Raw genomic sequence first — 14,637 nt, 5'->3', positions numbered from 1 at the left:
TTATGCATGGAGTTTTAGTCTATGTTATTTTTTTAAATTTTGAAATTTTTTTAATTATCCTTTAATTTTTAAATAATTTTTTTATGTATGTTTATTTACTAAACTTTAGAAATTTTTTAAATGAGAAGAATTAAATATGAATTTTTCAAATTTTAAAAGGTAATGATATAGTAATTAAAATTTCGACTAAGAAATTAAATTTTAAAATTTTTTTCAATGAATTTTTTAAACCGTTCTAAACATGTCTGTAAAATAATCACTCAAAAATACACATTAGTTTAACAATAAGGAATAAAACTACATGCATAATAATTTTGTAGGGACCAAAATGCCATTTGCTTTTATAGGGACCAAAAACTAAATTTTGGTATTTTATAGGACCAAAAACTTAGGGTTAATGAACTTTTTCGTCCCTTTAAATATTTCAAATTTCGTTTTTAGTCCCTCCAAAATTTTCCTTCAAGAAATCGTCCCTTCAAAAATTTTCTTCCGAACTATTGGTCCATAACGTCAAATTTCGTAGCTAATCGTTAGGGACCAATAGTTTAGACGAAAAATTTTGAAGGGACGATTTCTTAAAGGAAAATTTTGGAGGGACTAAAAACGAAATCTGCAATATTTAGAGGGATCAAAAAGTTCATTAACCCAAAAACTTATTTAACCCTAAAATTAAAAAAAATCTTTTTCAAACTGAAATTGGTTTACAAACTTATTGAGTTAGCTTTGATATTGTCGGTGTCGACTATATTCGTTGAAAGAGTTTTTTCAGCAATGAAGATTATCAAGTCTAAATTGCATAATAAGATCATCAACGATGTGTGATTTAATGACTTGATGGTATGTTGCACCGAGCGAAAGATATTCAAGTCACTTAATGATATTGATATTATTCAAACATCCACTGCAAAAAAGTTTCAAAAAAGACATTTGTCTCGTGATTTTATTTTACATACTACTGTAAGGTTATATTTCAATGTGAATTTTCGGTTTTTAAAATTTTGCCCAGACTTTATAATTTTGCTGACTCCGTCACTGACCATGACCATTTTAAATAAATTATACCATTTTAACAATATTTTAATAATTGTGGCTTTTGTAGTAATTAGAAATAGATCATGTCAAAAGAAAAAAAGAATAATTAGTAATAAATATAAATGCAATATTTTTATAGAATCTCAATAAATTCAATAAAAAATTATATTAATTTGAAAGTAATAATGTCTTATAAAAATCATATTTTTAAATATTTGAATTCATTCAAATAAATGTTAATGTATTAGTAATTATTATGCATAAATAAGTACGAGTATAATATCTAATACTAGTATATATATATATATATATATATATATATATATATATATATATATATATATATATATATATATATATATATATATATATATATATATATATATGTATATATATATATATATATATATATATATATATATATATATATATATATATATATATATATATATATATGTATATGGTTGAAAAAAAAATCCAAGTGAAATGCAAATGCAAATGCAGCCAATTCTTTCCCGAGATTTTTCTGATCCACTTGATAACATACTTACACTAGTTAACGTAGACTTACAAAAAAAATAAAAGAGTTCTCTTCACATTTCTTTCCATAGCTATTCTTCTTCTTCTTACAAACAAAGTAAGTAATGGATGCTATTCAAAAAGAAACACTTTTGTCACTTTCAAATTCTGTGAAGCTGCTGTTACAAAAGATTGTTTCTACGGAGTTCGTGGACAACATCAAGATGATGAATCTTGACGTTTCACTCTTGGAAAAGGTGCAGAAAACACTTGTGGATCTTGAAGAAGTACTTTATCATGCTGACAACAAACTCATCCCCTGTCAAGCTAACAACAAATCGCTCAATTTCTTGAGACGTCTTGTTTTTGAAGTTGCCTATTTGCTTGATGAAAGCCACTTTTTATGGTATCCCGTAATTACTGCTAAACTGCTCGAAATTCATTCTCGTTTGCCTTTTCTCATCACAGTGATTAAATCTAAAACTGAATATTTAATTCAAATATTACATGGCTCAAGTTCCGGAGAACAACTTGGTGATGATGAGTCTTCTATTTATGGAAGAGACGCTGATGTTGAGAAACTTAAACATCTTTTGTTGTCTAGTGATAGTAAAATAAGAGTGATTTCCATTGTTGGTATGGGAGGGATTGGTAAAACAGCCCTTGCTAAACACCTTTACAATCTTCCTCAAATTAACGAGAATTTTGAGTTAAAACTGTGGGCTGATTTCTCAAATGATGTTGATGATTTCAGTGTTTTTGAAAACATTCTTCACTCTATTACTTCACAAACAACCACAAGTAATGATACAACTGATATGAATACTGTTTACCCAAGTTTTTTGCTAGTACTGGATGGTGTGTGGGATGAAAGATTTGTCAATTGGACATTACTCATGGATATCTTTAATGCTGGGGAAACACGGAGTAGAATCATTGTCACAACACGAGATGAAAGAGTTGCAATATCCATGAAAACCTTTCTTTCTGTTCACTATCTGAGACCCTTGGAAGCTCAAGATTGCTGGTCTTTACTGGTCGAACACACATTTGGAGGACATCACTTCGATCGACTATCCTATCAAGAAGAAATTGGCACATTTAAAAAAGAAATGCGAGACAAAATTGGCCGAAAAATTGCAAAAAAGTGTGATGGATTACCACTAGCTGCTGTAGAACATGGGGCTATTCTTCGTATTTCATCATCAAACCCATATGAATGGAATTATGTGCTAGAAAGTCCCCTCCAGAAAACACCTTACGATGTGCTAGCCTCTCTCAAATTGAGCTACTATTTCCTTTCTGATTCTTTAAAACAGTGTTTTCAATATTGTTCAAGCTTTCCGAAGAAGTCCATTTTAGAAAAAAAGATGGTTGTTCAGTTGTGGATTGCAGCAGGCTTACTAGAATCATCGTCCACAAATCAAGAAAAAGTTGGAGAAGAATACTTTGACGAACTAGTGTCAAGGTCATTGATACATCGGCGGTCTATTGGTGATGAGGAAACAAACTTTGGAATGCACAACTTCATCCATGATTTAGCTACTGAGGTTTCATCTCCAGAGGTTTCTTCTTCATACTGTATCAGTATGGACAAACATAACCCAGATGATAGGATGCAAAATTTCTCATACAATAGAGGGACATATGATTCATATGAAAAATTTGATAAATTATTCGGAGTAAAAGGTCTGCATACCTTTCTAGCATTCCCATTACAAGAACAATTGCCTCTTGGTTTGCTATCAAACAAGGTAGTGCATGACTTGCTGCCAACAATGAAACAATTACGCATGTTGTCTCTGTCAAGCTACAAGAGTATCACCAAGGTTCCCAAGTCTATTGGAAATTTGATAGACCTGCGGTACTTAAATCTTTCTCACACTAGTATTGAGAGGCTGCCATCTGAAACATGCAAGCTTTACCATCTGCAGTTCTTGTTGTTGGCAGGTTGTAAAAGGCTCACTGAATTGCCGGAGGACATGGGAAAATTGGTTAATCTATACTACCTTGACGTTAGTAACACCGCATTGAAGGAGATGCCGGAGGACATGGGAAAATTGGTTAATCTACGCCACCTTGACGTTAGTGATACTGTATTGAGGGAGATGCCGATTCAAATAACCAAACTACAAAATCTCAAAACTCTGTCCGACTTTGTTGTCAGCAAAAATAATGAAGGATTGAAGGTTGCAGATCTGGGAAAATTTCCCAACCTACATGAAAAACTTTCCATATCACAGCTACAAAATGTTAATGACCCCAATGAAGCTTTTAAAGCCAATATGAAGATGAAAGAACGAATAGACAAATTAGCTTTAGAATGGGATTATGGTACTGCTTTTTCAGATCAACGAAATCATCGTATTGTACTAGAACACATGCAACCCTCAACAAATTTGAAAAGTCTCACCATCAAAGGCTATGGTGGAGTCAGCGTTCCAAATTGGTTGGGTGATTCTTTATATGATAGTATGGTGTATTTAAGGATCTCAAATTGTGATAACTGTATTTGGCTTCCACCCCTTGGACAATTGGGTAATTTGAAAGAACTCAATATTGATTCGATGCTTTCAATAAAAAGTGTTGGTATAGAGTTCTATGGAAGTGATGGTTCTGCTTCATTTCAACCATTTCCCTCCTTGGAGACTCTACACTTTGAGGATATGCCTGAGTGGGAGGAGTGGAACGTGATTGGAGGCCCGACTATGAATTTTCCAAGTCTCAAACATTTGTTGCTAAGTAAATGTCCTAAACTGCAGGGAGACATACCTTACAAACTTCCTTCCTTAACTGAATTTGAGTTAAAAGGATGTCCTTTACTGGTGGAGTCAAGACATTCAGATGATAATAACAATATCATAATTATAGCTCCAATTTCAGATGTATTCAACAGATTGATGCTTTCTCTTAATTCTCTTCAACAGTTGACCATAGACGACTTTCCATCTCTAACGTCTTTCCCAACAGTCGGTCTACCAAAAACCTTGAAATTTCTCAAAATCAGTAATTGTGAGAATCTAGAGTTTCTACCTCATGGATACTTGCACAATTACACATTGCTCGAGGAATTGAAAATATCTTATAGCTGTAATTCGATGATATCATTTAGCTTGGGTGTTTTCCCTGTCCTCAAGAGTCTGTTTATTGAAGGTTGTATAAATTTGAAATCGATATTAATTGCAGAAGATGCGTCACAAAAGAGTCTCTCATTTCTTAGAAGCATAAAAATATGGGATTGTAGTGTATTGGAGTCATTTCCTCCTGGTGGATTGACCACTCCAAACCTCGTTTGTTTTGCACTGTGGAAATGTGAGAAGCTTCCTTCACTACCAAAAGCAATGCACACTCTAACTCACCTTCGAGAAATGGAAATTGATAATCTACCAAATCTTCAATTATTTGTCATATATGATTTACCTAGCAGTTTACAAGAACTGACTGTTGGTTCTGTTGGAGGGATTATGCGGAATACTGGGCCAACTTGGAAATATCTCACATGTCTTTCAGTGTTGCGGATTAACAGCGATGATTCGGTGAACATGATGATGGGGCCTTTTCTACCTGCATCGCTTTTGACTCTATGCATCTATGATTTTAATGATGCAGTCATTGGTGGGAAGTGTTTTCAACATCTAAAGTCTCTCCAAAAACTTGAAATTGTTAATGCTCCCAAACTCAAGTCATTGCCAAAAGAGGGATTGCCTTCCTCTCTGTATGTACTGAGTATCACTCGTTGTCCTCTGCTGGAAGCAAGTTTGCAGAAGAAGCGAGGAAAAGAATGGCGTAAGATTGCTCGCATTCCCTTCATAATCATCAATGACAAAATGATCACATGAGTTTCCTGTCTGTTTGGGTGAGTCACTGACATACTTCTTTTTTGGTTCTTTCTTCAATAAATAGAATATTATAACACAAACACTAACTCATTTTTTTAATTATAGAATTATGTTCTGTGCCCAATCTTGCTGCTGCAAGAAACCAAATTTGTACTCACAACCTGCACCGAAGTCCAGTAAAGGTTTTACTGATCATGAACATACGAAAAGGAAAAACAACAACAGACTGGAAACATGTCAGGTATTCTTTTTGTCTATATGGCTTCATATATATTTTAGTGAATTGGCTTTAATGCATTGACTATATCAAACTTTGGTAACATGGGTTAAATTTGTCTCCAATGTATTAGTATGATAAATATCATTTATGCATTTACACATTCTTTTGTTTATATAAACGTCTGGACTTAATGTTTTTTCCTCAAGTTGGTTTTAAATCAGCATACAATTTAAACACTACTAAATAACAGTATAGATTTAATATCAGTATTTTGTTTTTTTCCTCCTTCACTTTAAATTTAATAAGTTTTTGTTCATGAGTTGTTTCTAGTATAGATTTATGTGTTGTTATAATTTACTCTACTCTCTCTTCAAGTATCGTGCAGGATTTAGAAAAATGAGTTACAAATCTTTTGTTTTATGAAAAGAAGTGATTTTGAGATCATTTGTGTTGGGGTGTGAGTTTTCTTTTGTCCCTTTTTGGCATATGACTTCCAAATACATTTTTGGGCCACCTTGAGTATCTTCTTAGTTTCTCATCTATGATTATAGTTTCTAACTGGTTATTATCTTACAGTTGTAAAGTAGATAAAGCATTGGTTCCAACAGCTTTTAATTTGACCAAAATCAAACATTTGCCTGTGATAGACTATTTCAATTCAAAATGAATCATAGACCTTTCCAAATCCAGTATCTTCCTTGAGATTTCATCTTTGGGGCCCCCCTCATGGCATCGCTGAAAGTAAGTGGGAAGATTAGTTTTCAGTCCAAACAGGATTTCTTATGCCACTTGTTCAATTTCTGAAACATAAGTTTAATAAAATAATGTTAATCTACAAAAACCATTTGGAGTTTGATTAACCTGTCTCAATTAAGCGATCGACTTTAACAGAACAACATTTGATTATATATTATAAATAGATTAATAGATGTTACAATGGCAGATTCAGAAAAGGAGCTTTAAATATGTCTTCTGTTTTCTGAAAATATGTGTGATTTTGGCATGTCTGATATGGTTGTTGTTTTTAACATGTTTTCTTACAGTTCTGAAGTAGATAAAGTGGTAGATTCATGCACGGCTTATGGTGTGACTCCAAAAGGAATTTGCAAAAATTGGTTGTATCAAGCACTATAGTCAAAATCAAGTGTTGGGTCATAGGATCATACGATCCTATTTGTCACAGCTGCCGGAGCATGCTGCAATCGGAACAAGATCGTTTTTTGTCGTCGGTGTGGTCAGGATCGAGATCTCTTAGCAGGAATGAAACTTAGCAGGATACTATCAAGTGTGTGTATGTATATTTTCTTTCTTACTCATATTTTACATGTATGATCTTAACTCTTTCTTTTACTCACAATTAAGTGTACAACATTTTCATTTTTACTCCTATTTTTTGCATCATGTTATTTGGTTGTATCTTGTTAGTTTTGCATTTGCAAAATTACTTACTGCTATGCATCAGTGTCGATCATGACATTGTCGATGCAATTGGCTTCATGTGTTCTATTATTATTAAATGACATGCTTATTTTAATGTCAGGTTTGTATTTGCTCACTGGAGGTGAGATAGAATGTCAAATGCTTTTCTCCACCAATCCAATGATGTCTAGGGAATATGCAGGCCTTCGTTGAGAGGTCCTTGACAAAATCAATGGCACATTCGTCCTATATTTTAGAAAAGGAGCATCCAGACCATGAGGAGTAGAGAGCCATGCAGGCAAGAGTTCAGTTGAGCATAGCAATTAGCAACACGATATCCAGTTCTGTTGCAGACATTGCAGCAGAATCATCTTTTCATTGATTTCAAAAATACACCCAAAGTTTGAACCATTCTATTGAGTTTAATTAGTAAAAATAAATCACAGTAATAATATCATTGCTAAGTGGTTCAAAATCAAGATGAAGGAGTTGTACAATATTTACATTGTAATAGGTTATTAGACTGTTATATAATTTTCACTTCTTTTTGGCCATTACTGAGTTGGCAATTTCTTGTTTTTAGAATATTCTCTCCGTTGTAAGGTTTCATGTCCTATATTATGATCAAGAGTCTAATAGATGAATCATCCATCATTTTAAAAGATGCAATCTTGTCTCTTAAAATTCAAAATCTCTCCATACAGTGTCTATATCTTGCACCAAATTCTATTCTAAGTTATTTGAATTCCTACTTTAAAGTAGTGCCGAACACTTGCTTAACTACTGTCGGAAGTGAGATGTTCTAGCACATGTGCTGATGATAAAAATCTGATAGTTGCTTGCAGGCATGACAAAACTGTAAGGTTTGTATAAGAATTCAAAGATCCTAGTAATTCTGAAGATGTCCTTGACAAAATTGGAGTTGAAGGTTACATTTTTGGCTTTGTTGCGTTAGGCGTCCTACTAATTATCGTTCAAGGTGGGTTGGGATGATGAAGTTGAATCCACCAGAGGGGTCTGGTTTAGCGGAGAGTGCAAATGAGTTTAATTACACTTTCCATTGCTTTTTATAGGAAGCTGGTCAACAAAGAAAGTGCTCTTGTCCTTAAAGTTCTTTCTACACAACAATTCTAACTTCTTCTAACTTCAATATGTTCTAATACATTCTTACCAGTCTTTCAACAAGGAATTAATTCTTTCAAGAGGAACTTGATCTGTTGCGTTATTCATCGGCAGTGGTTATTGAATTATTGAAAGAAGAAACCATGGGTTTAATGTTGTTTTTGTTAGCTTCTAAATAGCAATGTAGTGATTATTAGTAGGATCAGACATGAATTGACTCAACCACTAAATAGCAAAGGCAATACATGGTCTAATAAGGTGAGATAAAGTAATATATTTTCAAGAATTGGACTATCATCTAGATGGAGCTTGATGAAAAGATCCAATGAAGTGCTTGTAGGTTTACAATTATCCATGCTAGAGTCAGAAATCAAAACCAAGTGATATGAATCTTCGGTGTGAGAAAAGATAGCAATTTTAGAAATTAGAGTCTGTTATTCTGACATAGTTCAGATTTGTGGAGAAAACTGCTGGACAAATCTACCTCTCCAGTTGAGCAAATACAAACCTAAAATAAACGTAATAGAGACACTGTCAAGCCTTGTTGTGTTCATATATAACAGAAGAAAGCATTAACAATGGAGATAATCAATGTTTGCTAAGGGACTACAATGTTTGCTCCATGACTAAAACTCACCGTATCAGCCTAACCGACTTCCAAGGAAAAATGGCAGCAATGGTAACACACAATTCAATCTTCATAGCGAGTTAGGCCACAGTTTGATAATTTGTGCATGTTCTTAATGTGGTAGCTGCAGTGAAATCCTGTACCCTGGACTCCTAGTAACCCTGTGATGCTTAAATAAAATATTTTATCTTTATAGCAGCATAAAGTAATTCAATACATGCAGAAAGAACATGAACAGAATAGAAAGCATGTCGTGAATTGCATACAATAAACACTAGTTTCAACCATATATGTAAAAAATGAGCAAAAATGAAAACACATCAACTATCTAGCATGCTTGATGGGTAATATACTTTCAATTTGCATAAAAAAACAATTTTCCCACTTCCTTTTGATGATGCCACGAGGCTCAAAAAAGAAGAAACTCAAGGAATACACTGCATTTTGAAAGGCCTAGTAGGAGTCATTGTAAATGAAAATAGTTTACCGAGTAAATGTATGATTTAGGTTCAATTACAAGCTAACCAGTTAGAAACTATAACCAAAGATATGAAACTAAGAAGATTTCCAAGGCCGCTACAAATTTATTTGAAATTCATGTGTCAGAGAGGGGCTAAATTAAGTTTGTTAATCCACAGCATTAACTGAAGCAATTTTGAGTGGCATCATTAACAAGCTCCTTCCAACACAATTGATGCCAACACTATATAAATCCACAAGAGAGACAACACCATGATAAATAACTATATAAAATTAAACTTAAGGAGGGAGAAAAGCACAATAGTAGTGTTAGGAAGAAAAGCACTTCAGGATTCAACGAAAATCCCTTGCATGACAGAGCTAACATAGATTAGGGACAGAAAGAGTACCTCTCTGTTTTAGCCAACATTGCTATTTCTCCTTCCCATCCGCTCCTGACAGAAAGAGATATCGTTGCTACTATCTTTGTGCAAGCCATCAATTACACTTGAAGCCCTTACTAGATCTGCAAACGATGTAGAGATGAAATGATAAACAGAGTTAACATATGAGCACCATATCAGAAAAACATTATTCATGTGATAAAATGGGACAAATTTAAGACTCAAATAATTTAGATGGTCGACGACATTAATTATAGTAATAAGCCAACATCTTTTGAAATATCCTTCGCAACAGAAGACATGCCAAAATAACATATATTTTAAACATAACTGAAAAATTTAACTACATGACAGGGAAAAAGTTCTAATGACTAACATAAGGAAAAAACACCAGTTAAAGACAGTTAGATAAACACAAAAATGTGAAAATGCATAAATTAATGATATGTATTATACTAATAGAATAGTGAAGAATTTAAACCATGGTTAAGAAGCTTCATACAGACAACACAATAACATATATATGAAGTCATATAGATAAAAAGAATACCTAACATATTTGGAGTCAGTGGTGTTTTCTCCTTTTCATCTGTTCCTGGACCTGGTGGCAGGTTTTGAGGTGAATTTGGCTTCTTACAACAGCAAGATTGGGAAGAAGCAGGGGTGACACAAAACACAATTCTATGATTAAAATAAATGAGTTAGTACTAAGCTATAATATTGTATTTTGATGTTACTACAGAACTTCACAATAATTGATGATAACATAATATGAAAGAAACAAAAAGAGAAGTATTTCAAAGACTCACCCGGACAAGACTCATGTGATCAATTCGTCATTAATAACTATGGAGGGAATGTGAGCAATCTTACGCCACTCTTTCTCCCGCTTTTTCCGCAAACTTGCTTCTAGTAATGGACAGCGAGTCACACTTAGTACTGAAAGTGAGGAAGGAAATCCTTTCTTTGGCAATGACTTGAGTTTGGGAGCGTTAATAATCTCAAGGTTTTGGAGAGAAGTGAGATGCTGAAGCCACTTCTCATCAATGCTTGTATCATTAAGACCACAAATGCACAATTTCACAAGCGATGTAGGTAGCAATGGCCCCATCAACGTGTTCACCATATCATCAGCGTTGATTCGCAACTCCAAGAGAGAAGTGAGATGTTCCCAAGTTGGCTCGTTATTCCACACGATCCCACCAACAGAGCCAACAGAGAGTTTCCGTAAACTGCTAGGCAACTCATCTATGACAAAAGATTGAAGATTTGGGAAGGACATAAGAGATGGAAAACCGTCTATGGTCAGCTGTTGAAGAGAATTCAGAGGGAACATCAGTTGCCCAAATACATGATCAAATAATGGAATTGATTGCACCAATAAAGGACATTCTCTCAACTCAAGTTCAGTTAAGAAAGGAAATTTTTCAGTTATGTTTTCGGCTATCAGTTTCGGGCACTTTCTTAACGATAAAGTTTTTAGATTAGGTAACGTTGTAGTCGTACCTCCAATCAAGTCCCATTCCTTCCACTCTTCCATATTCTCAAAGTGTAGAATCTGCAAAGAGGGAAATGGTTGAAATGAAGAGCCACCACTTCCATAGAACTCAATACCAATTGTCTCCACTGATTGCATCCCTTCAATAATGAGTTCTTTCAAATTACCCAATTGTCCAAGAGGTGGAAGCCATAAACAATCATTACAATTCGAGATCCTTAAATGCACCATGTTGCTAAATAAAGAATCACCTAACCAATTTGGGAAGCTGATTCCACCATAGCCTTTGATGGTGAGACTTTTCAAATTCGTTGAGGATCGCAACTTTTCAAGTACAACACTTTGAATTTGTGAATCTAAAAAAGTACTACCAAGATCCCATTCCAAAGATAACTCGTCTATTTGTTCTTTCATCTTTATATTTGCTCGATCTACTTCAAAGGGGTCATTAACATTTTGTAGCTGTGAGATTGAAAGTTTTCCATGTAGGTGGGGAAGTTTTCCTAGATCTGCGATATTTAATCCACCATTCTGTTTGCTGACAACAAAATCAGACAAATTGTGGAGATTTTCTAGTTTGGCTATTTGTACAGGCATCTCCCTCAATGCGGTGTTACTAATGTCAAGGTGGCGCAAATTAATCAATTTTCCCATGTCCTCCGGCAATTCAGTGAGCCTTTTACAACCTGCCAACAACAAGAACTGCAGATGGTAAAGCTTGCATGTTTCAGAAGGCAGCCTTTCAATATTAGTGTGAGAAAGATTTAAGTATTGCATATATAACAAATTTCCAATAGAGTTGGGAACCTCGGTGATACTCTTGTAGCTTGACAGAGACAACATGCGTAATTGTTTCATTTTTGGCAGCAAGTCATGTACTATCTTGTTGGATAGCAAACAAAGAGGCAGTTGTTCTTGTAATGGGAATGCTAGGAAGGTACGCAAACCTTCTAATCCGTATAATTTATCAAATTTGTCATATGAATCGTATGTCCCTCTATTGTATGAGAAATTATGCATCGTATAATCTAGGTTATATTTGTCCATATTGATACAGTGTGGAGATGAAACTTCTGGAGATATAACCTCTGTAGCTAAATCATGGATTAAGTTGTGCATTCCAAAGTTCCCTTCCTCATCACTAATAGATCGCCGATGTATTAGCGACCTTGACACTAGTTCATCAAAGTATTCTTCTCCAACTTTTTCCTGATCTGTGGACGATGATTCAAGTAAGCCTGCTACAATCCACAACTGAACTACCATCTTTTTTTCTAAGATGGACTTCTTTGGAAAAATTGAACAAAATTGAAAACACCGTTTTAAAGGATCAGAAAGAAAATTGTAGCTCAATTCGAGAGAAGCTTGCACCTCATAAGCTATATCCTGAGCTTTACTTTCTAGAACATAATTCCAAGCATACGGGTCCGACCAGATGCGAAGAAGAGCCCCATGTGCTACAGCAGCTAATGGTAAACCATCACACTTTCTTGCAATTTTCCTGCCAATTTCTTCTAGATTGGATCGTTGGTGGTAGTTATGTGCTGCAAATGCATGTTGGGCAAGTAAAGAGCAGCAATCTTCAACTTTCAATGGTGTCATATGGTGGAGAGAAAGAAAGGTTTGCATGGATAGTGCAACTCTTTCATCTCTTGATGTTACAATGATCCTACTTCCTGTTTCCCCAAGATTAAAGATATCCATAAGTAACGTCCAATTGACAGATGTTGCACCCCACACACCATCCAATACTAGCAAAAAATTTGGGTAAACGGTATTCATATCAGCTGTATCATCAATGGTTGTTTGTGAAGTAATAGATTGAGGAATGTTTTCAAAAACACTCAAATCATCAACATCAGTTGAGAAATCTATCCACACTCTTGACTCAAATTTGTGGTTAACTTGAGGAAGATTGTAAAGGTGTTTAGCAAGGGCTGTTTTACCAACCCCTCCCATACCAACAATGGAAATCACTCTTATTTTACTATCACTAGACAACAAAAGATGTTTAAGTTTCTGAATATCAGAGTCTCTTCCATAAATAGCAGATTCATAACCAATTTGTTTGCTTAAGCCTTGTAATATTTGAATTAAATTGACCGTTCTAGACTTAATCAGCTCAATGAAAAAAGTTAAACGAGAATGAATTTTGAGGTGCTTAGCAGTAAGTACGGTAGCATACCGTAAAAGATTAGTTTGGTGAAGCAAATTGGAAACTTGAAGAACATCACGTCTCAGCAAATCCAGCAATTTGTTGTTAGCTTGAGTGGGGATGAGGTTGTACTTAGCATAATAAAGAACATCTTGAAGATCCACCAGAGTTTCCTTCACCGTTTTCGAAAGTGAAGCGTTAACATTCTTGATCCGGAACGTGTCGACCAGCTGATTAGAAACAATCTTTTCTAATAACTTTTTCACAGAATTTGAGAGTGAGACGAGTGTTTCTCTCTGAATGGCCTCCATTAGTTTGTAAGAAGAATAAGAGGAAGAATAGCTTCAGAAAGAAACCATGACAAAATGAAGAAAAACTCTCTCCTTGATTTTTGAGTAAGGATTCAGTTCAGTGCCTTTAACGCCCCAATTGCACGATTCCTTTCTCTCTTTCTCTCTCATCTTATTTTTTGTATTTTTTAATTTTAACTTTTTTAAAAAAATGCTAACAAATACCTAAAGGTATTGAATCCGCTCCCTTGATTTTTGCAACTCTTTCCGCGTTAATGGGGCCACAAGTATCAGTTACGGTACCTTTCACTCAACATCTACCATTCCAGCTAAAGCCACGTGGTTTTTCTTTTTCACCTCATACTTTACATCGTACTTTAACCAAGCACTCTTGTATTTTTATAGAGAATTTCTTTATTGATTTACTAATTTTTTTTTTCACCCGCGGCAAAATTTTTAGAATGTTCCTATATTTTAAAAATGCATCTCCGAAATTATATTTTTTAAAATAAATTAATTTCGGAAGTGCATTTCTGAAAATACAAAAAAAAAAAGATGTTTTAAGAAATTTATTTTCGAAAACACCAAAAAAAAAAAGTATTTTCGGATATGGATTTCTGAAATCAACTTTTTTTTAAGAGAGGGGTGCTTTCGGAGATGCATATCCAAAATATTTTAATTTTTGGTTTTGGAATATTTCGTATATATATTTCCGAAAAAATTCAATAATTATTAAAAAATTAAAATAAGGTGAATCAATACAATTAATAGTATAATTAATTATATTAATTAAAATATATTATTAAATATATATCATTATAATCAAGATATAATAATAATATTAACCTAATAAATATTTAAACTAACATTTTATTTTATATAAAAAATAATAATAATAATAATAATAAAGATATTTATTTTCTATTTTTTCTTATGATAAATCAATTTATAAATTAATTTTTAAAAACAATTTTATAGTTATTAAAAATCATTTTATAAACAAAATTTCCTAAACAATTTTAAAGTTAAAAATTATTTTACTAACTTATATA

General features: G+C 33.7%; 2 protein-coding genes across 4 annotated transcripts; one reads left to right on the top strand and one right to left on the bottom strand.

Moving 5' to 3' along the window:
* The first annotated feature begins 1,676 nt into the window (after positions 1-1,676).
* LOC131632040 (putative disease resistance RPP13-like protein 1) lies at positions 1,677-5,390 on the top strand. The gene has a single exon (XM_058902806.1). The coding sequence runs from the start codon at positions 1,677-1,679 to the stop codon at positions 5,388-5,390; it is 3,714 nt and encodes a 1,237-aa protein (XP_058758789.1).
* Positions 5,391-8,316: 2,926 nt separating this feature from the next.
* Positions 8,317-13,760, bottom strand: LOC131632030 (putative disease resistance RPP13-like protein 1). 3 transcript variants are annotated; one of them, XM_058902796.1, is made up of 5 exons: positions 10,452-13,760; positions 10,193-10,323; positions 9,649-9,764; positions 8,789-8,948; positions 8,317-8,659 (listed from the first exon to the last, which is right to left on the bottom strand). In XM_058902796.1, the coding sequence occupies exon 1, from the start codon at positions 13,604-13,606 to the stop codon at positions 10,463-10,465; it is 3,144 nt and encodes a 1,047-aa protein (XP_058758779.1). In that variant the 5' UTR covers positions 13,607-13,760; the 3' UTR covers positions 8,317-8,659; positions 8,789-8,948; positions 9,649-9,764; positions 10,193-10,323; positions 10,452-10,462. The 3 variants fall into 3 exon arrangements, with proteins under 3 accessions (XP_058758779.1, XP_058758778.1, XP_058758781.1); XM_058902795.1 differs by having other exon boundaries at positions 8,319-8,659; positions 8,789-8,940; XM_058902798.1 differs by lacking the exons at positions 8,317-8,659; positions 8,789-8,948 and adding an exon at positions 8,986-9,482.
* Positions 13,761-14,637: the final 877 nt, after the last annotated feature.

This window comes from Vicia villosa, unplaced genomic scaffold, assembly GCF_029867415.1.
Source record: "Vicia villosa cultivar HV-30 ecotype Madison, WI unplaced genomic scaffold, Vvil1.0 ctg.000894F_1_1, whole genome shotgun sequence".
Classification (NCBI taxonomy): Eukaryota; Viridiplantae; Streptophyta; class Magnoliopsida; order Fabales; family Fabaceae; genus Vicia; species Vicia villosa.
Note: the sequence above shows the minus strand (reverse complement) of the source record. Positions and strands in the feature narration are given on the sequence as shown.